Source organism: Eschrichtius robustus, chromosome 18 (genome assembly GCF_028021215.1).
Source record: "Eschrichtius robustus isolate mEscRob2 chromosome 18, mEscRob2.pri, whole genome shotgun sequence".
Lineage (NCBI taxonomy): Eukaryota > Metazoa > Chordata > Mammalia > Artiodactyla > Eschrichtiidae > Eschrichtius > Eschrichtius robustus.
The window spans coordinates 1,385,147-1,408,493 of NC_090841.1; the positions used below are offsets into that span (position 1 = coordinate 1,385,147).

At 47.1% G+C, this 23,347-nt stretch overlaps 1 protein-coding gene across 2 annotated transcripts in view; it reads right to left on the reverse strand.

Moving 5' to 3' along the window:
• CRYL1 (crystallin lambda 1) overlaps positions 1–23,347 on the reverse strand; it is a 78,643-nt gene that overhangs the window by 34,575 nt on the left and 20,721 nt on the right. For both annotated transcript variants that reach the window (XM_068526855.1, XM_068526856.1), the window contains exon 3: positions 19,880–20,006. In XM_068526855.1, the coding sequence (XP_068382956.1) occupies positions 19,880–20,006 (127 nt within the window). The remainder of the gene's footprint in view (positions 1–19,879; positions 20,007–23,347) is intronic.

Sequence of the window (23,347 nt, forward strand, 5' to 3'; positions counted from 1 at the left end):
GTGGCTTCGGCATTGTAGCACAGCTCTGTGTGTCTCACCACCACATTAACTTAAGCAATGTCTTGGCTAAAGACCTCTAAAGCCAGCTCAAAGACAGGCTCAGCTGGTCTGGTTAATAATGCCCACACATCTGCCCATTGCTTAATCCAACAACAGTGTCAGGAAAATTCCTTGGTACTCCTGTGATATTAAAATATTAAATATTTTAAAATATTAAAATATTGCTTGCTAAGTACTAAAAAGAAAAGTTCTTCTCTTGTGGCAAAACCATTTTATAATTTAGTGTTTAAATTTTTAGCAATCATTTCTTTTAAGTCTATATATATGCCAAAAAGATTAACCTGTGGCTGAATTTTTTCTGTTCATGTTACAACAGCTTCTGGTGCTGAGAGCAGATTGACGATATTACTCCCAACGCAGACAGACACCCCGGCAAGGACACAATGAGGCCCACTAATTTTCCAATACTTAGGACCAGTCTCAGACATAAAGGTCTCAAAGGCCAAATGTCAACAAGAAAAATCTAAGGGAATAATCGGGAACAATTGTGGTTCAACGTCTGACTCATTCATTATGTGATACAAATACATCTTAATTCACTGAAATGACTGGAAACAAAAGCACAAAAAAACCTACCATTACTGAAAACCCACTGTAGGTGAGGGAAGGGAATTGAAATAAAAACCCTTATCCCTGGGGGAGGAAAAGGAATGCATACTAGGTCCCCCCTTATCTCTCCCCTCCACCCCACCTCCCATCCCCAAGCCCCAGGGACACAGTGCCTGCCTGAGACTAAGGCTTAATCAGAGTCCCAAGGAAAGACCCTTCCCCAGGCTAGCAAGTATTAAGTAACGAGTAACAGAAGAATACTTCTGGGAAGGGACAGGGCTAGAACATGGAAAGAGATCCTCTCTGAGGGCGGTGCAAAGGGAAGACTGAACAATACTGAGGGAAAAAGCCCTCTGGCTGGCCAGTCCTCATCTTAAACACAAGGTATTGCTAAAGGAATTTGAAACCTGTACGCGCCAAGGGTGACTATAGCAAATTACAAACCTTAAAGCTTGCCCAACTCCTAACTAGATTAACTCAAATCCTCACAATAAAAGCCTCACAGGAGGAAAGGCATGCCAAATCCCAGGCATAAATCTGCTGTCCTACTCAGGATATCTGGCTTTCAAAAACAAAAAATTGTGAGGCAGACAAAAAAGTGCACACCCAGGAGACAAAGTGATCATTAGAACCAGACTCAGATATGATTCAGATGGTGGTATAATCTGACGTTGAATTTTAAATGATTAATACAGTAAAGGCTCTAAATGAAAATTGTGGACAATATCATATGGGTAATTTTAGCAGAGAAATAGAAACTAGAAGAGAATATCAAAGAGAATGCTAAAAATGAAAAACAAAGGCACAAAGATGAAGATTGCCTGTGACTGACTTATCAGTAGACTCAACACAGTTGGGAAAGAATCAGTGAACTTAAAGATCAGTCAAAGGAAATCATCCAAAGTGAAAAACAAAGAGCAAAAAGACAGAGAAGAGCATATAAAACATCCAAGACCTGTAGGAAAAACATCAAATGATCTAACATATGTGTAACTGAAATCCCAAAATTTCTACAGGCAGGGAATGGGGCAGAAGAAAACATTCAAAGAAATAATAAGAACATTCCAGAACTAATGAAAGTCCCAAATCACATAGGCAAGAAGCTCAGAGAACACAATGCTGGATAAATACCCCTCTTTACCCCCAAATCCACACACATCTAGGTATATTATATTCAAATTGCTGAATATGGAAGACAAATACTGAAGGCAGTCAGAGAAAAAGTCACATAATATATACAAAAACAAAATTAAGAGTTGCAAGACTTTTTGTGAGAGATCATAGAAGATGGAAAGTCATGTGGTGACATTTTTACGTGCTGAAAGAAAAAAACCCATTAACTCAGAATGCTATAGCCAGTAAAAATATTTCAGAAATATTTTCAGAAATGAAGAAACAAAAACTTTTCTGAGAAGAACAACAACTTAGGGAATTCATTCCCAGCCAACCTGTGAATCTATGAATAGGAAAAAATTTTAAAGGAAAGTCTGCAGGCAGAAGGAAAAAAGTAACCAGACAGAAAACTGGATTTATACAAAGAAATGAAGAACACTGGAAATGGATAAACAAAGGTAAAATAAATGTTTTGTTTTCAATTGCTCTAAAATATAAGTGAACATCCAAAGCAAAAATAGTAGCAGTGCATTGTAATGGATTACATTAATTTATTTGCAAGTACTGAACCAGCCTTGCATACCTGGGATAAATCCCACTTGGTCATGATATATAATTCTCTTTGCATTTTTTTAGATTTGATTTGCTAACATTCTGTTAAGGATTTTTTTTTTTAATTTTTTAATTTTATTTTATTTATTTTTTTATATACAGCAGGTTCTTATTAGTTCTGTTAAGGATTTTTACGTCTACGTTAAGGAGAGATAAGTCTTTCCTAGACCTCCTCCTCCTACCTAAAATGTGTTTTTGTAATAAAGACTGGATATAAAACTCTAACACAGAGACTTCCCTGGCGGTCCAGTGGTTAAGACTCCCCGCTCCCAATGCAGGGGGTCCGGGTTCGATCTCTGGTCAGGGAACTACATGCCACATGCATCCCACAGCTAAGACTCCATATACCGCAACTAAGAATTCCGCATGCCATAACTAAGACCCGGCACAGCCAAATAAATAAATAAATATTAAAAAAAAAAAAAGTCTAACACTCCTTAAGTCACTGTCGAAACAACTGTGTTACATACGTATCCACCAGCCCCAGAGAAACGTCTCTGAAGGAAGTAAAACAAAAGTGGTCAAGAAGAAAATACTCATGAAGGTTCTCCAAGGGAACTGTTAACGTCAATCAGAATTAATATTTAGACCGGATTGTAACCAGAGGTCACACATAATCACAATGTGATTAAGAAAATCTGAGCCAAGATTTAAAAATCAGAAATAAAAATTCCAACTTCTCACTTGCTTGGTTAATGCGAAAAATCAGAAGGTCCGGGCCACTCTAGGTGTCCTTCCTGGGGCTGAGTGCCACCTGTTCCTGCTGGAAGGACATCAGTTCCCCTGCCCACCTAAGCTGGTCTCTCTAACTCTGTGAGGACAGCTGACGTGGAAGCGAGTTCACATGAAATGCGACATGCATCCAATTCTTGGATCATGATGGAAAATACATCGCTAGGGCCTGTGGCGCTAACTGAGCCAGAGACCTTACCTTCGCTTCTAGCTCAGAAATCCAATCTGATACGAGAAGATAAATCCTGACCTAGCGCTCACTACACGTGTAGCCTTGGTCAGTTTGGTTCCCTGGTCTGTAAATGGGGATTCACCCCTCCACACACACACAAGGACTGCAGGATGAGCCCTCTTTGCCGGGCTTGCTCCGTGCTGGGCGCTGCTCAGGTGCTGACACAAGAGGCGCTGTTTTAATTCACAGACGCTCACGCAGGTCTCATGACAACGGAGCAGCTGTACGTTCCGCCGTCACCTCACTTTGCAGAGGACGAAGCAGAGGCACAGAGAAGCTGGGTAAGGCAGTCCCCCTCGGAAGCCGGACTCTTCAACTGCCTGGACACACCGAGTCAACAATTCTAAAGGTCTTCTCAAAAAGTTACAGAATATTTTGATTCACTCATTTGCAAATTAACTAGAGGAAGAAACTCAAAGCACCAAAGAGGTCAAGGGTTAGATAATGCTGTGTCATCTTCTAATTTGCGTTTTTTTCCCTTAATGGTTCTCACGTTGGGAGATGTCTTACAATCAACAGCATCGTCAATATAGTGTCACACAGCACATTCACAGATAGTTCACTCAAATATACTCCCCAAGGTTTGGAAACAAACGTGCCAGCAGAAGCACAGTGCAAGGCAGAGGCTTGGTCAAATGTGCAAAGGCGAGGAAAACAAGTGGTTATTTCCCTTTAAACAGTAACCAAAAGGCAGGCCCTGCCCAGGGGAACAGCAGGGGCCACGACTAACTGATCCAGTTCGGGGCCGGCGAGGCTTATGCTCCAGACCAGCCGCCCGACGGAGAAACAACACGAGTTACGTACGCAATTCTCGGTTTCCTAGCAGCCACGTTAAGAAAGCAAAAAGAAACCGGTGAACTTAGTTCTACCAACATATTTTACTTAACTGAATATACCCAAATATTGTCATTTCAACATATAATTGGCACTAAAAATTATTGAGATATTTTACATTCTTTTCTTTTTTCCTTAGTAGGTCTTTGAAATCCAGCGGGAATTTTACACCTGTGTCAGTTTGACCATCATTGTTTCAAGTGCTCCAGCCACGCGGGGCCTGCAGTGGCCACACGGGCCAGGCGGCTCTGGGCCCAGAGACACCTGCTAACAAAGTAGCGACCAGCATCCATTCTGCCAACAGTTACAACCAAAACTCACAGTGCAAATCTCTCAAAAGCCACTTTAAAAAATGTGTTCAGGGACTTGGTGGCGCAGTGGTTAAGAATCCGCCTGCCAGGGCTTCCCTGGTGGTGCAGTGGTTGAGAATCTGCCTGCCAATGCAGGGGACACGGGTTCGAGCCCTGGTCTGGGAGTATCCCACATGCCGCGGAGCGACTGGGCCTGTGAGCCACAATTGCTGAGCCTGCGCGTCTGGAGCCTGTGCTCCGCAACAAGAGAGGCCGCGATAGTGAGAGGCCCGTGCACCGCGATGAAGAGTGGCCCCCGCTCGCCGCAACTGGAGAAAGCCCTCGCACAGAAACGAAGACCCAACACAGCCATAAATAAATAAATAAATTAATTAATTAATTAATTAATTAATTTAAAAAAAAAAAGAATCCGCCTGCCAATGCAGGGGACATGGGTTCGAGCCCTGGTCTGGGAAGATCCCTCATGCCGCAGAGCAACTAAGCCCGTGTGCCACAACTACTGAGCCTGCGCTCTAGAGCCCACGAGCCACAACTACTGAGCCCATGTGCCACAACTACTGAAGCCCATGCGCCACAACTACTGAAGCCCGTGCACCGCAACAAAGAGTAGCCCCCGCTTGCCACAACTAGAGAAGCCCACGCACAGCAACAAAGACCCAACGTAGCCGTAAATAAATAAATAAATAAAATTTTAAAAAAATAAAAAGATTTAGAATGTTTATTCCACATTTAATTTGCTCTTAGTTTTAGATAGCTTATGTAGAGGAGCAGACTGATTTATCCAGCAGTTGTTTATGAACATCTTAAGGCGGGACAATATCCACAGCTTAAGGGGTATCAGATTTTTCAGTCCCACCTCTTCACTAAACGTATCCAGAAGGGACCTAAAGGCCAGATAAGCACAGTTTCACAGCAGGAAATAGTTTGGAACTAAACAAAAAACTAACCTGGGCATCACAGAAACCTGGACCCACTCCGCGGACCTGCTGTGTGGTCCTGGGTGGGTCACCTGACCTCCATGGACCTCTGAATGTTGGAGAAGTGAACACAGAGTTATTTAAGCAACAAACCAAAACACAGGGATGTCGAAGGCTTCCCAGGTCTGGACTTAGATTAAAAGCTCCCAGGATGCCCAGGGAGTAACCTGGAGGTTTGGCTTCATTGCTCCCTCGTGAAAAGAAGTCACAAGCCAACAGCTGAAAGCATCACCGCTGGATTTTAGCAAAGACCCCGATTCCTCCCTGGAGCAAGAGGGGGAGAAAACAGAGGCAGTGACCACACTGCGGCTTTGTCATTCCAAGGCGGGGGCCACACTGGTCCCTACTCTGCAGTTTATTTGAAGACCCTCTGCTCAGTGAAGGCCTGGCAGGGACCTGTGGAGCGTCTACGGAACACTGACCACAGGGACGCGGACGTGACTTCCTACAGGCAGCCCTCTAGATGCCCCGACCTGCAAACAGGGGACAAGAATTCTTACACAAGACTTAAAAGGCACAAGATATAAAGGATAAGAGACTGGTAAACTTGACTGCATTGACATTTTTTAAAAAGTATGTTCATAAAAAGACAGCATAATCCAAGCAAGAGAGCCTGGAAACTGTGATTAAATATTAAAATAAAGGATTTTGTACCTAAAGTTTTTAAATAATTGCTACAAATCAGTAAAGAAGAGTTAAAGTATTTTGTTTAAATGGGCAAAGAGTACAACAGGTACTTCACCAGAAAACCGAGGAAGAGGGGAAGGGGAGCAGCTGAAATATCCAACCTCTCGAGTGATCAGGGAAATGGAGCTCAGGACCCTGCACACGCAGAGACTGGCAAGTACTTCTGATGAGAAAATAAGGTGGTGTGCTTAAAAGACCGTGTGTGTGTGTATGTGTGTGTGCACGCACGTGTGTATCTGATGGTACACCTGCCATACAGGACAGAAGGTCAATGCTTAATCGCACACCCTAGCCACTCACATGAATGTAAGAAAAACGTGCCTCCTTTACGATCGGGCTGGATGGCTGGGCGGCCCCCGGCGCGGAGGAGGGGCTGACTGTACTGGAACGCTCCCCAGTCCCCAGTCCCCAGGTGCGGGCAGCGTGGGTCTTGGTCGCTGGGGAAAGGAGGGTCCAGGAGAGGGGGGTCGGGCAGGGGAGGGGAGGGAGGGGGACGGGCAGGAGCGTCTGGCAGCTGGAACCTGTCTCTGGACTCACTCTGTGCCTCTTCGTGCCATCAGGATGCTCAGGATGTCAGGATCTGGGGGTGAGACCTGGGCCTGCAGGGATGGGGGGCGGGAGGGAGCGAACACAGGGGCCCCCCCAGCTCAGACAGGGAGCACGTGAGCTAAGCCACGTGGTGGGAAATCCTTAGTCTCCAATCTAGTTCCTGTTTTCCCGAGACACGGATATAAGAAATACTTCACTTTCCTCTCCATTCTAAGGAAAACAGTGCAAAACCATGAAATCAGCCCTGGGGCCTAGGATTAAGGAAGCACCGGGGGATCTCCCTGGTGGTCCAGCGGGTGAGACTCCGCACTCCCAGTGCAGGGGGCCCGGGTTTGATCCCTGGCAGGGGAACTAGATCCCACGTGCATGCCGCAACTAAGAGCTCACATGCCACAACTGAAGATCCCATGTGCTGCAACGAAGATCTCGCAAGCCGCGACTAAGACCCGGCGCAGCCAAAATAAAAAAAAAAATTTTTTTTAATAAAAAATTTTTTTAAATAAAAAATAAATAAAAAGGAAGCACAGGGTGCAATGGGAACAGTCTCACAGTTGACGGATGATCAGATTCTAAAGAGCCACTAGAAAACTACGCTGTACGTGAAAATGTCCTGACTTTTAAACATCAGTGAGCCATTCAAAAAATTTTGTTTTTAAACTGTATGTGGCCAGATTCAGCCGTTGCTACCCGCCTGGGGCCTCTGTGCTGACAGCTCTTGTGACCTCATGGGATGGGGGCCACACGGCCAGGGGACCAAGCCCAATGCCCAGCACCCGCACCGCCGAACTGACAGTAACACGGTCTCTATCCCAGAAGCAGGAACGGAATGTAGAACGAGACCCTCGGTTCAGGTGGGGGTGGGGAAACGCAATATAAAGTTTCACAAAATTCTGTAAGGATCAAAAGAAAGTGAAAAACAGAAACAGGTAATTTGTGAGGGTGGCAGGACTCAAGATAACTCATTTTTAAAACAGTGACTCTCACCTATTCTAACATTTCAGGAACAACGTCTCAGGAAAGTACCCAAAACGTTATCTGGTTAATTGGACCTAAGTCACAGGGTAATTCAGTTGTACTCTCAACGCTCTTCATAAAAGACATCAGTTTCCATCTCTTAATCTCTGAAGAAGGGGATTCCCTATTTAGAGGTGAGGGAGACAGCAGACAGTTAATAATATCGGGGTACAGGGGCTTCCCTGGTGGCGCAGTGGTTAAGAATCCGCCTGCCACTGCAGGGGATACGGGTTCGAGCCCTGGTCCGGGAAGATCCCACATGCCACGGAGCAACTAAGCCCGTGCACCACAGCTACTGAGCCTGCGCTCTAGAGCCCACGTGCTGCAACTGCTGAAGCCCGCGTGCCTAGAGCCCGTGCTCCGCAACAAGAGAAGCCACTGCAATGAGAAGCCCGTGCACCGCAACGAAGAGTAGCCCCCACTCGCCGCAACTAGAGAAAGCCCACAAGCAGCAACGAAGACCCAATGCAGCCAAAATTAAATAAATAAATTTATTTTAAAAATATATACATATCAGGGTACAAACGGAAAAGCGTGGTGGGTATGTGGCCCTGAATTCTACGAAGAGCAGCAGTTGGACCTCAGCCACAGCTGCTGAGAATCGCTCCATTTAAGGGCAGAAAAGAGTCAGGGTTGTAAGGCAGTGACAATGTGTGTTTCATACTTTCCTGCACTTTTTCCATAACAACTGGCTTTATGCATAATTATTGCATGGAATTCCACCCATGTAAATGACTGTCACTAGTAACACTTTCCCACAGCCAAACCGAGTATTCCGAGGGTCAGTTTAGGAAAGAACAAGAGGACAGGAGGACGACTTGGAAAAAACACAGCCTCCAGCCCCTCAGGTGCGGGGGGGCCCCGGCTGCTGAGGCCAGCTGTGCCCACAGGGGACACGGGAAACTCCCCCGCCCCCCAACCCACCCCCCAAGCCAAAACCCCAGCCCAGAAGGACCTTCTGGAGGAACCCTCTCCTGCCTCTCACCTCGCCCCCCAGCCTGCTGCCCAAGCTTCCCCAGCCTCAGGGAGACGGGCAGCTCGGCAACGTCTCGCCTTTGGGATTTTCCTGTTCCGACCCCAAAGGCTCGGGAGAGGCCGCCAAGGCTCAGGGTCAAGTCGACTCAGAACCCCTGCTCTGCCCCGTCTCCCCAGCTCCTCAGCCACGGGTCCGGCCCCAGAGCCGCACTGGCACATGGGGGCCGCTCAGTGCGGGGGCCTCCCCAGGAGGGGGCAAGCCCTCACACCATCAGCAGCTCACGTGATGAGAAGCAGTGGCTCAACTGAAGCAACGCAAGAAAGTGTCGAAGGCCCCGACACTCCCCGTAACACACGGATTAACAGCAGGAAGGGACGCCGTAAAGGGTTCCAAGCGTGAACGCACCTCCTCCAGGAAGGCCTCCGCCTCGGCCTGGCTGAGTCACCGCCCCTCGCAGGCTCCCCACCCGATCGCAACACACACCGTGGGCCAGGGGAAGCTCGGCCAGGACGACAGGAGCTCAGTCCCTCGCACAAATGTGCGGCTAGTGCGTGCTGGTGACCAGGCTTCCGAGTGACAGACAGGCCGCTCTGCCCTGGGCGGCCGGGTCTGACACAGCACAACCCAGCTCCTAAGAGGTGACCGTCACCAACTTGAAAGAAACCTTCTGATTGTTTCCCCAGTTGTTCAAACAGATATGCTGGGCAACAAGCCTTTGAATATTGACTTTCAGATGAAAATAAACACCACGGTGGCTCAGAGTAAGCAGATCCGAGCCCTGGATGCCTGTGGCACCAGCAGCAGGGGCCCGAGAGCTGGGGGGAAAACAAACGCCAGCCCGGGGCCCCCGAGGCTCCCGCAGCGGGATGCTGGGCCCCCAGACTTTCACCAGCACGGAGTTATGCCCCAGGTGTTCCTGGGTGTTTTGTAATATTAAATTCCCAGATTCCCTCATATGCCTTACAATATACCTCTGAGAAAGGCAGGCCCCCATGATGTGCTGTATGGTACCTAAGGTTCTTGGTCAACAATGACTACCCACCACCAATAGCAAAAAGGGTTTTAAAACACTTTGGGGAAAATAACTAGAGGCTAATGTTACAATTGCAAAAGTATTTACTATTTCCCAAGCATTAAATATGCATGCCATGGCTACTTTCAAATGGACTTGCCATGTTTTTAACTGAGCAATAAGATTGAAAATTATTTCCTTAGCTGGTATCTATATACTCCACCTAACAGATTTCATAAAATAAAAATGTTTATATTAGACACTTGCTTATTTTGACTTTGAGTATTAATTCAGCAACCTACAACTTCTAAGGCATAAGGGATAATTAAGTTTCTGTCTATATAAAGAGAGGTTTAGATACATATGGATATCTAGATTTCTATCTAGATTTCTATTATATACAGTCAACGTTATGTCAACTCTCCAGTTTTTGTTATAATGTCGTCACCCCATCTTTCCAAAAGAGTCCTGCGGTGCTCTTTTAAACAGACCTGAGCTTCTATTTTTTTAAGTTTAGGGGGAAGTAGGATCACTCATTTAGTTTCACAGTAATTTTGGAACCAAATTAAAAATGTCAATGTTGGGACAATGACATGTTTGTTGTTACAAATTTGGGTAATGAAACGCCTGTTTTCATTAATCAATTTAATAAGCATCTTAAAGATCAATGTACCCAATACTGGTGAGCCTGAAATCCACTGTCTTAATGAGCTGCTCTTATAAGCTGCTCCTAATGGCCGGGAATTCACAAGGCCAGCCACAAGCCACCAAGGGCCAGAAAGGGGCCTACACCTCGTGGTTCCATTTTTTAATGAACCTGCCCTTAGAAATGTAACTCAAAATACAGAAGAATGATACACAGCGATAATCAACCAAGTTTCATTTGTAAAAGCAAGATACTGGAAGCAGCAGTAAGATCGCTGTTTTCCAAACGGCATTTGATTTCGATTGACCGAATCTCACCCAGGCAGGGGCCTCGCAGAGAAAGCGCACAAGATGGACGTGTACAGACGAGCTCACTTCGGGCCATGGCATGGGATGCCCCGATGTCCAGATTCGGCTCTTCTGTTGTGCAACTCTTACAGTGACATCGTCGAGACGGCGGGATAGGAAGCCCCAGAGACAAAATCGTAGCAACAACCTCGGCCCAGAAAGCCTTTGTGAGAACTCCAGAAGCCAGTTAGGAAGTCGCAGGACCAGGCAGGCGCAAAGCCAAGAACGAGTGCGTGGAAGTGGGTGTCATCTACGAGACCCCTCCCCTAAGCCGTCACACTCAGGACCAGAAGGAAAAGCCCAACCCACAGCTTCTCCTCGTGAGGATGCCGCACACCCACATGCCTGCTTTCGTGGGCCACGAGGGGCTGGTTTCAGTCTACCTGACTCTCAGCGCTGCCGGGGATGGCACCCCTTGGATGCCTGGGGACCACTGAGAACAAAGGGGACTCAGGAACAGCTCGTTGAGGCGCCAGAGACCCTGCAGTGCCGCACGCGGACACCAGGGGGAGCAAGAGAGGACGAGGCAAACTGCTAACGGGAATTACAGCGACATACATCCCCAGAAAAGGGCAGAAAGGCCCCCAGAGCCTCTAGCCAGGCTGACTGGTGAAAGTCTTTCCCTATCCGAAGCCAGTCCTCAATATTGGGGAAAGAAAACGTCTCCAACATATCGGAGCATGGTCAGCAGACTATGACCCAGGCCAACCCAGTCCATGGCCCACAGCCAAGAATGGCTTTTACATTTGTGAAGGACTGTAAAATATGCCAGAGGCTGTACTCAGCCTCAAGGCCTAAAACACTTACTAGCTGGCCTTTTATTTTTAAAAAATTTGCTGACCCGTATATTAAACTTTATTAGCACACAAACTTTCAGGGGCCAACAAAATACTATGTACAGTGCCTTACTTTGTATTCTTAATCTTCAAACTATAAAGATTATTTCAATGCGTTAAATTGTCTTACTTCTAAACATTAATGTTCAACTGTGAAAACACGTTATTTAGCTAATAATTGAACAGTGTACAAATGAATGATTTCCTAACCTATAGAAAATACACGACTAGGTAGATCAGTATATAAGGACGTGGGAAAAAAAAATCATAATATATTATTAAGTACAAAAATCAAGTCATGAAACATTATATCATAATAGGATTCCTATTATGAAAATGTTAAGTCTGTAATATACGATTACAAGAGTTGTAGAACTCTGGATAAGTAAACTCCAAACTCTTCACAATACTCACCCCCAGGGGTTGGGAGGTGAAGGAAAAAGGGATTTCACTTTCTACTTCATATGTATCCTTTTTAAAAATAAATTTATTTATTTATTTATTTATTTTTGGCTGCATTGTGGTGCACGGGCTTCTCATTGCGGTGGCTTCTCTTATTGCGGAGCACAGGCTCTAGCCGCGTGGGCTTCAGTAGTTGTGGCTCGTGGGCTCTAGAGTGCAGGCTCAGTAGCTGTGGCGCACGGGCTTAGTTGCTCCGCAGCATGTGGGATCTTCCTGGACCAGGGCTCGAACCCGTGTCCCCTGCGTTGGCAGATGGATTCTTAACCACTGCGCCACCAGGGAAGTCCCCCTCATATACAATTTTATGCTTCTTTTTTTTTTCCTCAACAAGTGTGAACCACTTCTGAAATTTTTAGGACAAAAAAATTTTTTGAAGAAATGTTATTCCTATTTTAAATATAAACATTATGTTCCAGTTTATAAAAATAAGGGTAATAAAGACCCTATGGGGACGCGAAAGCAGTGGAGAACTTCACTCCCACCCTAAAAACAAGGAAAAGCCAGATAAATTACAAAATCATCACTTTTCTTGGACCTAGCTGAGATCACAGAACAACCCAATAGCCTGAAATCCAAGGAAAGACCGGCCTCTCCAAGGAGAGACTGGAGGCTTGGTCCCCTGGGGCAGAGCTCAGAGGAAGACTCTGCAGGCACCACTAAAGCAGATGAGAAGTCAACCCAAAGCCCAACAAACTGCTGAGTGTGAGCTGGCGGGAGGGCCTAGGCCACCAGGAGGTACAGACAGAGCGCAGCTCACACCCACTCCTCTCGCGGGGCAGGCCTGGAGGGGAGGCGGCCCCAGCTGCGGGCAGGCACCAAGCCCAGCAGCCCGATTCCCAGACACCAGTCAAGCCACTGTGTGAGGGGGAGCAAACTCTAATAGGCCCCCTGCCATGGGGGGTGGGGGGCGGCAGAAGGGAAACCCTCACCAGGTCACAAAGAATCCCGTGCCATCAGAACAGCGGTCCTCATCCAGGTTATGTGACAACGTCACGAGACATTTCTGGCTGTCAGAACTGCAGGAGGGGACTTCCCTGGCAGTCCAGCGGCTAAGACTCCGCACTCCCAATGCAGGGAGCCTGGGTTCGATCCCTGGTCAGGGAACTAGATCCCACATGCCACAACTAGGCCCACGTGCTGCAACTAGAGAAGCCTGTGCACTGCAATGAAGACCCAGCACAGCCAAAATAAAAAATAAATAAATAAAAAGGACTGGAGGGGGTGCTCCTGTCATCTGGTGGGCAGAGGTCAGGGACGCCGCTCAACATCCTGCAGTGCACAGGGCAGCCCCGACAACAAAGAACAATCCAGCCCAAATGCCAACAGTGCCATGGCCAAGAAACTCTGCTGAGGAAGGGGCAGAAAACTCTCTCTGTGTAAGACTCACCAAAAACACAAGGTAGGATTTGGCTGCCACAGGGAGGAGAGGCGGGACCACTGAGAAAGCTCCACCCACAGTCAAGGTGCACAGAGCTGGCCTAAGACCAAAACTGACCTAACAAACGACAGCAGTCCACCTCTGGGGGAGGAGCAAGGGCATGAAGAGAGAGAGAGACCCCCCCCCCCCACTCCACGGGGCTGGGGCCAAAGAAAACTAAAAGCTGAGAGCAGGACAGGAGCACTGAGAAAACCTCTCCAGCTACCCAGCCTCCCCAAACACACGAGACAATGCTCGAGGAATGTGAAGCGGGTGATGCACTGAAGGTGACCACGAACAGTACAACTGCAGCTGAGTCCTGACTAGGTGGACTCAATCCCCACACCCACAGTTTAGCAGGAAAAGGCATGCCCACGTGCAGGCGTAAACACTGCTTAGCCCAGGCGCTGCTACTCTATACACTGAATGTCAGCATTCAGTGAAAACTTACGAGGGACACGAAAGAGCAAGGGAAACCACCTCGTGCCAAGAGACAAAGCAGTCAACAGGATTAGACTCAGAGATAATCCACATGTTAGAACTATCAGAGAACTGAAAATAACTATGACTCAACATGTTAAATACCCTAGTGGCAAAGTGAACAGATAGGCAGTTTCAGCAGAGAGATGGAAACTATCATGAGCCCCTGCCTCCTGGTGTGCGTGCCCTTGTGTGGGTCCCACCCACACTGCATAGGCTGACCTGTGTAAAATGGCAGCACGTGACTTTGGAGGCCAGCTTTCAGCATGTGCTCTCTGACATCACTCGTCTGGGGGAAGCCAACTACCATGTCACAAGGACATTCAGGTAGACCCACGGAGAGGTCTACACGGGGAGGAACCACAGCTTCCTATCAATCAATTTGGCAGCCATGTCAATGATTCATCTTGAAAATGAACCCCCCAGTCGCACCAGGTCTCAGACAATATCCAATATCTACCCTGGCCAATACCTTAACTGAAACATCAAGAGACCCAAAGCCAGAACCACTCAGCCAAGGCACTCCCAAGATTATATATGTTTATTTTTGTTTTAAATTACTCTGTTTGGGGTAATCTGTTATACAGCAATAGGTAATTAATATAGTCTCATTAGTAGACTCTACAGAGGTGAAGAAATACTCAATGAAATGAAAGATAGGTCAGTAGAAATTACCCAAACAAAAATACAAAGAGAAAAAAAGCTGGGAGAACAAAGAACAAAACAAAACGGAACAGAGAATCCAAAAGCTCTGGAACATCATGAAATACTCTAATATACATGTAATTGAAATTGCAGAAGAGAGAATGGGTACCAATAAAAAACTTGAAGAGATACTGGCCAAGGTATTTCCAAAATGAACATAAAACCACAGATCCAGGAGAAACTGGGGCTTACATTAAAAAATGAAGAGTGCTGGAACAGTGAAAATGCAGGTAAACATAAAATTAATTTTAATTGCTCTAAATGTTAGTTGACTGTATGAAGAAAAAGCAGCAGCTGTATTCACTGCTACAGGATGTGTAGAAGGAAAATCTATGACAATAACACAAAAGAGGGAGGAGCTGGGAGTATGCTGTAAGGTTCTTACACGACACATGAAGGTAGACCATGACTAGTTAAAAAGGAATTTCATAAATCCTATGGTAATCACCAAAAAAATATTTTAAGAGGTATAAATAATGAACAATCATGGAAATAAAATGAAATGATAAAAAATATTCAATCTAAAAGCCAGCCAAAAATAAGGGTGAGGAGAAGAACAGAAAACAAATGGAACAAATGGAAAACAACAAGCAACACAGTAGATTTTAATCCACCATATCAATAATTACATTAAATTTAATGGACCAAAACATGCTAATTAAAAGAGTCTCGGGACTTCCCTGGCAGTCCAGTGGTTAAGACTCTGCACTCCCACTGTAAGGGGCACAGGTTCGATCCCTGGTCAGGGAACTAAGATCCCACATGCTGTGCAGCCAAAAAATTTTTTAAAATAACATTAACAATAAATAAATAAATAAAAGACAGAGTCTGTAGGATAAAAGCTCAAGACCCAACTATATGCCTAGTTTGAACTAATTGAGAAATGAATCCATAATTACAGACGTCCACACTTTTCTCTCAATGTTGGATAGAATAAGTAGACAGAAAATCCGTTAGGATAGAAAAGACCCTGGACTTCCCTGGTGGCGCAGTGCTTAAGAATCCACCTGCCTATGCAGGGGGCATGGGTTCGAGCCCTGGTCCAGGAAGATCCCACATGCCGCAGAGCAACTAAGCCCGCGAGCCACAACTACTGAGCCCACGTGCCACAACTACTGAAGCCCGTGTGCCTACAGCCCGTGCTCCACAACAAGAGAAGCCACCGCAATGAGAAGCCCGCGCACCGCAATGAAGCGTAGGCCCCGCTCGCCGCAACTAGAGAAAGCCCGTTCGCAGCAACGAAGACCCAACCCAGCCAAAAAAAAAAAAAACAAAGACCCGAATAACACTAACAAGCAACATGACCTAGTTGATATTTACAGTTCACTCCTCTCAACAACAGCAGAATACACATTTTTCTCAACTGCACATGGAATATTCACCAAAATAGACTGTATCCTGGGTTATAAAATACGTCTCAACAAATTAAAAGAATTGAAATCACATAAAGTATGTTTTGGGACTATAATGGACTTAAAGTAGAAATCAATAACAAAGATATATGGAAAATCCTCCCAAATTTAAATAAATTAAACAACACACTTTTAACTATAACTATATTACTATACGCTAGCAGCGAGCAATTAGAAGTTGAAACTTTTTGAAGGTACCTTTTACAATAGCACCTAATTCATGACCTATTTATGTATGAATCTAACAAAGCACGTGCAAGCTCTGGAGATTCCACCTTATACCACATTATGGAATAGGCAAAACTCTAGGGACAGAACCAGACCAGTGGCTGCGGGCCTGGGGATGGGGAAGGGAGGTTGATGGCAAAGGGGAAGGAGGGGACTTTGTGGGGTGACGGGCATGCTCTAAAGCTGGGTGGGGGGGTGACCTGACTTCACGCATTTCTCAGAACACACAGGACTGGACACTAAAACTGCCAGAGTTTACTGTATGTAAACTATAGCCTGATTTTACAAATTAAAACACACACACACACACACGAACAGGAAAAATGAAATTCAAGTTTCAATGTGCACTCCCGTGCACTCTCAGTGCTGGTCGCCCCATGTGCTCCCGCCATACTTGAACACAACCCTCCCACTCCGACCACCCCTACCCACCAAAAGGAGGATCTTTCTGAGCCTCGGTGGACCAAGACCAAAAGTCCAACAAGCTTGCATTCTTTAAGAAAATGTACAAATTTAAACTGTCGTATTTATCGTGAACACTGCTTCCTGTAATTACTGACAGTCTCCAAGTCCTTACCAACATGACTAGCATGGACTTCCCTGGTGGCACAGGGGTCAAGAATCTGCCTGCCAATGCAGGGGACACGCGCGCAGCAACAAAGACCAAACACAGCCAAAAAAAAAAGACTCGCATTTTCTAAATTTTACGGGTAAGGTTCAGATGCAAATTCTCACATCTACATGGATAAATATCATTTTTACTTCTAGATCTCGGCTGCTGTCCTGCTTGTGTAAGGTAAGTCCACTTAAAGCTCATACATAATTCCATGACCATTCCCAGGGCTCCTACCAGCTACCTTGATCTCAGGTCTGAAATTCCAGAGGTGAGATGAAGCCTTTGTACCACAGCTAATGAGCCTTAATGCTCTGTAACAGCCAATGCATTAGACGGGCTTTTCAGAATAAACTTATATTTCCAGCACGGTAGATTCTCTTGCCAGGCAAGATTTGATTTCAAAATTGCACTAAGTTCTAGAAATTCAGGTTCCATTCTTGCACGCTCCCACATTTCAGCAGAGTGTTAGGAAACCTTCTGACCCAGGCTCCCGCCCGCTGGGGTTTGGGTAGAAGACAAACTGACCACAAAGAACTACGCTCACATTTCTGGGGCTGTGACCCTCGGGACTCAGTAAATCCCACAACTGGATGGTTTGTGGTGGAAGTATTGTTTGTATTAATTCACACGCTCTACCTCCTGACTTTGGACAATTCACTAAAGTAATGATCATTTTCTTTTTATTAAAAAAAAGTCTCCAAGTAGCCTGGATTAATTTTTCTACAATGAGAATTTTTCCTTTTATAATTGGGAAAAAGGGAGCCATAAAGAATTGCTAAGAAGGGGAGGCTAGCAGGAAGTCTCCGGGCGCTAAGACGGGGAGGTGCCATGAGGCTGGCGGGGAGCGGATGCAGCCGTGGCCTTGGCCCTTCAGCCTCAAGGTCATTTTTAGATGGAAGGTTCTCTCAGGTTAGTTACCACATGATAAACATAACAGTTTTTTTTTTAAAGTCCAAAAATTATACTTCTATCTGATAGAGACAGGAAGGCAAGAAAGGTTGTAAAGTTCTAAATAAAAACCGTGATGCAAAATTCTATTTACAGTATAATGTCAAGTATGTTAGAGAAAGAGAGAAAATAAACAGAAGAAATGGAAAGAAATACAAATACAGGAAAGTACTAAAACATTTTTGGAATAATGGACCCGAGTAGGATTCTCCCAAACTTTCTTTATTCTTTAAAATAAATCTTTAACATCCCCAGATTGTTAGAAACCTAATATAATTTAACAAACACATGGTATCACATCAGGCAGGTTTTGATTGGGGGGATTTATTTTCTCATTTGTTTGGAAAACATAAGGTGAAATTAAGATGCATTAGTTGCCGGTTTCCCTGGTGGCACAGTGGTTAAGAATCCGCCTGCCAATGCAGGGGACACAGGTTTGATCCCTGGTCCGGGAAGATCCCACATGCCGCGGAGCAACTAAGCCCGTGCGCCACAACTACTGAGCCTGCGCTCTGGAGCCCACGAGCCACAACTACTGAGCCCACAAGCCACAACTATGGAAGCCCGCACGCCTAGAGCCCGTGCTCCGCGATAAGAGAAGCCACCACAATGAGAAGCCAGTGCACCACAACGAAGAGTAGCCCCCGCTCACTGCAAGTAGAGAAAAGCCCGCGAGCAGCAACCAAGACCCCAGGCAGCCAAAAATAAAATTAATTAATTAAAAAAAAAAGAAAAGAAAAGAGGCTCAAGTCACTTAGTGAAGACAGGTGCCAAGTCAGGCACCGTTAAAAGTCTGAACGAGTGTTCTGTGAAACGTGTGGTCACATGTTCACGTGTCAGGTCACGTCATACGTGTCATTATAAACTTTCATTTCCATCGTGTAAATATTATATATCAAATTGACCTCAAAAAGGAATTTATTAATGTTCTCATTGGAGGCAACGGAGCTTGGCCTTGCATTAGGGTCACCTGATGTGACCACAACGACCCAGGCACGGGTGTCCCACCCTCGCCGGACCAGGACGAGGGGTCGGGTCAGGAAGCTGGAGAAGGGCCCTCAGCTGCTCAGTGCAGGGTGGGCGGCTCGAGGTCTGTTCTGGACCCCTCGGTCCCCTGTCCCCTCGCCCCTGCAGGGGGTCCCTGCTGGCGCCACGAGCAGCACAACCTACCTCCCCCTCCTCCAGCAGGGTCACAGAAGAGAAGACACTTCCCTTAAAAACAGGCTAAGCACGTGAAGACCCTCCTCTGCGGGGACCATGCTGGGAGGACCCCTGGGCACTCAGGGCCAGGTCAGGAAGGCTAAGCAGTAACGCCGGGGCCCCTCAGAGCCCTCGGTGTCATGAGATCCGGGTGGAAAGACCAGGAGGTGATGGGGAGCTTTGCTGTGTGAGCTGGAGGAGCGTCAGGCCCTAGGCCTCTGGGCCAGGAAACACGCTCAGGCCCCGGGTTTGCTCCCAAATTCTCAGCTCAACCATCATCACAGAGCAGACGAAACATCAGCACCAACTGGACAGACAGCGAGGGGGCTCCGGAGCGAAGCCGCGTCAACCCTGGGCAGCGAGCGTCACACTTCAGAAGCCGGGGTGACGCCGGGGTCTTAGTGGGGCGGGAGCTGCCCGCGGGCCCGGGTGGGCTGGCCCCTGCGAGGGCACCGAGCTGCTCCCGTGGCCCCGAGGTCACCTCCCACTCGGCCTGGAGTATCCTCGGCGGTGGGGACAGGGCCCCCAGAGAGCCCGCTTTTGCTGAGTGACGCTGTTGGAAAAACTAAATGCAAAGGCCACAAGAAATGAAAGGGTTACTTTTGGGTGATTTCGTTAAGCTTTTACACAGTTGCATATGAGAACAAGAACATAATCTCTCATTCAGTCAGAAGAAAAACAAAACAACAGTGTTAGCTGTCCAGAAAATGTATTTTTGCTCAACATTTTAACACCCCTGAAAGATAACACTATCCCAGGGGTTTGATGAGAGCCCACGTACCAGACGGTTAAAGACAGCGTTTCCTGTCACGTGAACGGCATCCTGACCTGCAGGTCCACAATGCCCACGCCTTCGACTGCCTTTGGCCCAAGGAGCTGGGAGGCGGGCTGTTCCAGCCCCGGCGGGCAGGTGTCCCCACTCACCTGGACGTGCAGGGCGCCCTCCACCGCCTCCCGGATGTCGGAGCAACCGCTGATGAGCGACAGCTGCCCCTCGGCGCCCAGCGAGCCTTTCAGGGAGCCCGACTGTTCCAGCGACTTCATCTCTTTTCTGGAAAGCAGTGCAGAGTGAGCCGTGAGTATTCGGAAACAATTCAAAATCAAACAGAGGTCTACGTTACTCATCAGCAGGGAAATGCAAATCAAAACCACGGGACGCCCATTAGGATGGTGACGGTGAACAGAAGAGAGAAGAAACCAAGCACTGGCGGGGATGTGGAGAAACAGCCCTGTGCACTGCTGGCTGGAATGTAAAAGCCTCAGCCAGGGGGGCAAATGTTGGGTGGTTTCTCAAAAAGTTAAAAATAGGACCATCATGAACCAGCAACTCTGCTTTTGGGTGTATACCCCCCGAAAGCTAAAAGCTGGGACTCAAACACATATTTGTACCCCCGTGTCCATACCAGCATTGCTCAGTGGCCAAAAGAGGGAAACAACCCCATGTCCACAGACGGATGAATGGATACACAACAACACAATGGAATGTTATTCAGCCTTAAGAGGGAAGGAAATCCTGACACAGGCTACACTGAAACGCAGCAGGACGCTGTGGTCCCTGCCCACCATGTCCTCAGCCTGCCTTTTGTCTGTGGAAAAACTTTTGCCAAAGAATAAGTTTAATCAGAGAAGTGAGAAAACGCAGAAACAAAGGAAAACAGTCAAAGGAGACCAAATAATAATAGTTTAATCATTAAGCATAGTCAAGGTCCTTTAGTTCCCCCTTAAGGGATAGAGATAATACTCTGAGCCGTATCCTGTGAGCTGTCTTGTAGATACTGAAACCCTCACCAGGTGGAAGAAGTTAACTCCATGATGACCAGACTGTAGCCATGACAGAAGCTGCCACAATTCCGAGAACTGGCCTCAAAGAGATGGAAACAAACCGATCCTGGAACTGCAGACTAACTGTACTTAAAACAATCAAGATGACGTTGGTCAGACCACCGATGACCAAGTTCATGGTGACCGTCAGAGCTCCCTGTGCTGTTTCTGCCGGTAGAATAAAAGCTGTCTGTAAAAGCTCTTGTCCCCTGGTTGTCAGCGGAGGGAGTCGGCCTTTGGACAGGCGTTCGTCTCCCCTGCCCCCCACCCCGGCTGCCGGCCTGCAAAATAAAGCAAACCTTCCTTTCCACCAGCCTGGCCTCTTTATTGGCTTTTGAGTGGCGAGAGGCCGGACCCCACTTCCGGTTACAACACCGTGGACGAACCTTGAGGACATTATGCTCAGTGAAACAAGCCAGCCACAGAAGGACAAGTACTGTATGATTCCACTTGTATGAGGTCCCTAGAATAACCAACTTCACAGAGACAGAGAGAGAATGGGGGTTGCCAGGGGCTGGGGGGGTAGGTTTCTGTTTCATGGGGACAGAGTTTCAGTCTTGCAAGATGACGATGACAAGAGTTATGGAGACAGAGGGTTGTACAACGGTGTGAATATACTTAATGTCACTGAACTGGACACAAAAATTATTAAGATAATAAATCTTATGTTATATGTATTTTACAATTAAACTTTTTTTTTTTTTTTTAATTTTTAAAGGGTGAAACAAGGCCCATGGTGGGTAAAACCAGAAACCAGTGGTTGTTCAGCCTCAGTGGGCCCCTGGGGAGAAGGCCACAAGGAGGCGCCTCGCAATGTGGACCAGGGCCGCGTGGCTGTAACTCACGACATGTTAAATACACAAGGTAAGCACACGCACAAACATGCACAGGATTTCCAGAACATTCTCTGGATTTCTCTGTCAGTGACTCAGCCACTTCCACATGGTTTCAGGCCGCAAGTTTTATCTTTAAGCCCTCGGAGTCCTTTGGAGGGAACAAGTCGGGTTGGCACTCCTGGGCTCAGGGTGTAAGCCAGGGGTCGGGGAGGCCCTGGGATGGGGCGATGGCTTGAGCGTGGCCAGTTGCCTGGAGGGTCTGGGTCTCAGGTCACTGGACCGGGCTCTGCGGGAACAGGAGGCCACGGGAAGGCCGGGCATCATGTGAGTGAGGCCTGGACAGAAGGGACGGCCCTGGGCCGGTGTCTGCAGGGCATCCCTGAGCCCAGGTAACCCACGGGCAGCCCTGCTCATCCTGTCCTGTCCTGTCTTGTCCTGTCCTGTCCTGTCCTGTCCTGCCCTGTCCTGCCCTGCCCTGTCCTGTCCTGTTCTGCCCTGTCCTGTCCTGCCCTGTCCCGCGGGGGCCAGTGCTCCTGAGGCGCCAGGACCCACGTGGGTCGGCCAGCTCCCTTGTTCTGTTTTTTTCTTAAATCTGTGCATTTTGTATTTTGCTTTAGCTACAAACTGAGGAAGAGAAACTTTCTTGCTACTGTTACTGTGAAAACACGGAAAGATGTGCTGAAATACAGGTTTCTTTATTATTTTACCAAAAAGAAGCTTCAGGCAAAGAGAACAAGGCCGCGACGCATCAGGTGGACACAGCCTCTCCTGCTTCTGGGACGGCTTCGTGAAGAAGCCCTCGCAGGCCATCACCACGCAGGGGACTCGGGCTTCAATTTTTTAAAAGGAGACGGAATCTGTGAGAGTTTTGTCATATAAATGATTTGGAAGAGCTGTGGTATATCAGCTAAAACAAACAAACCAGAAAAGCTAGTTACACTAGTTCCAATATTCTTCATTGAGTGTTGTGGAAGAATTTCTGCCTCGAGCTTTGCAGGGGACGAACATAAATACCTGGAAAAGGTACGACTCTCAGCTTGCTTCTCAGCCTCATACACTCACTACTCTACTCGGAGGCCAAGAACGCGGTTCCACTAGAGCGCCAGCTACGAGGCTGCAGTGCCCCAGCCTGACCTCTAGAGGTCAGCCCAGCACCAGGACTCAAGGCTCCTAACTTCAGCAAAGTTAGGAGAAAAGGAGACGTTAACAATTATCAGTATAGGGTACAAAATGGGTGATCTTTTTGTATATTTGTTTTTGCGATTTTATTCAAAACAGACATTTTTTAATTTAAAAAGATAAGAACTTATCAAATAAATAAAACACAAATATTTCCCAAACAGCAGAATGTGTTCCCAGGGCAGATCCCAAGCCTAGGTGTAGGACAGGGGACAGGAGACTGTGGGTTTGGGTTATAACTCTAGTAATAGTTGTCTTTATGCATGCATTTCCTTAATAAAATTGTTTAAAATATAACAACCTAGGCACTGAGCTGCTTCAGAGGATTCCTGGTGTCCTGACCTCCCTATGCTCTGCACCCCGCCTGCAGCCCCGTCCTCTCTGCCTGCTTCCTGTCTGCGGCCAGCTCCACAAGGAACCTCACTGTCAGCCTGTTATGAAGTCCCAAGGGGATGTGGGGCAGGTTTCTCTACTTCCCCCCTCTTCCCTGAGGTCTGAGGCACTGAGGCAGCTGGAGATGGAGAGGAAGCGGGGGGAGGGCAGCGCCAGGCAGGAC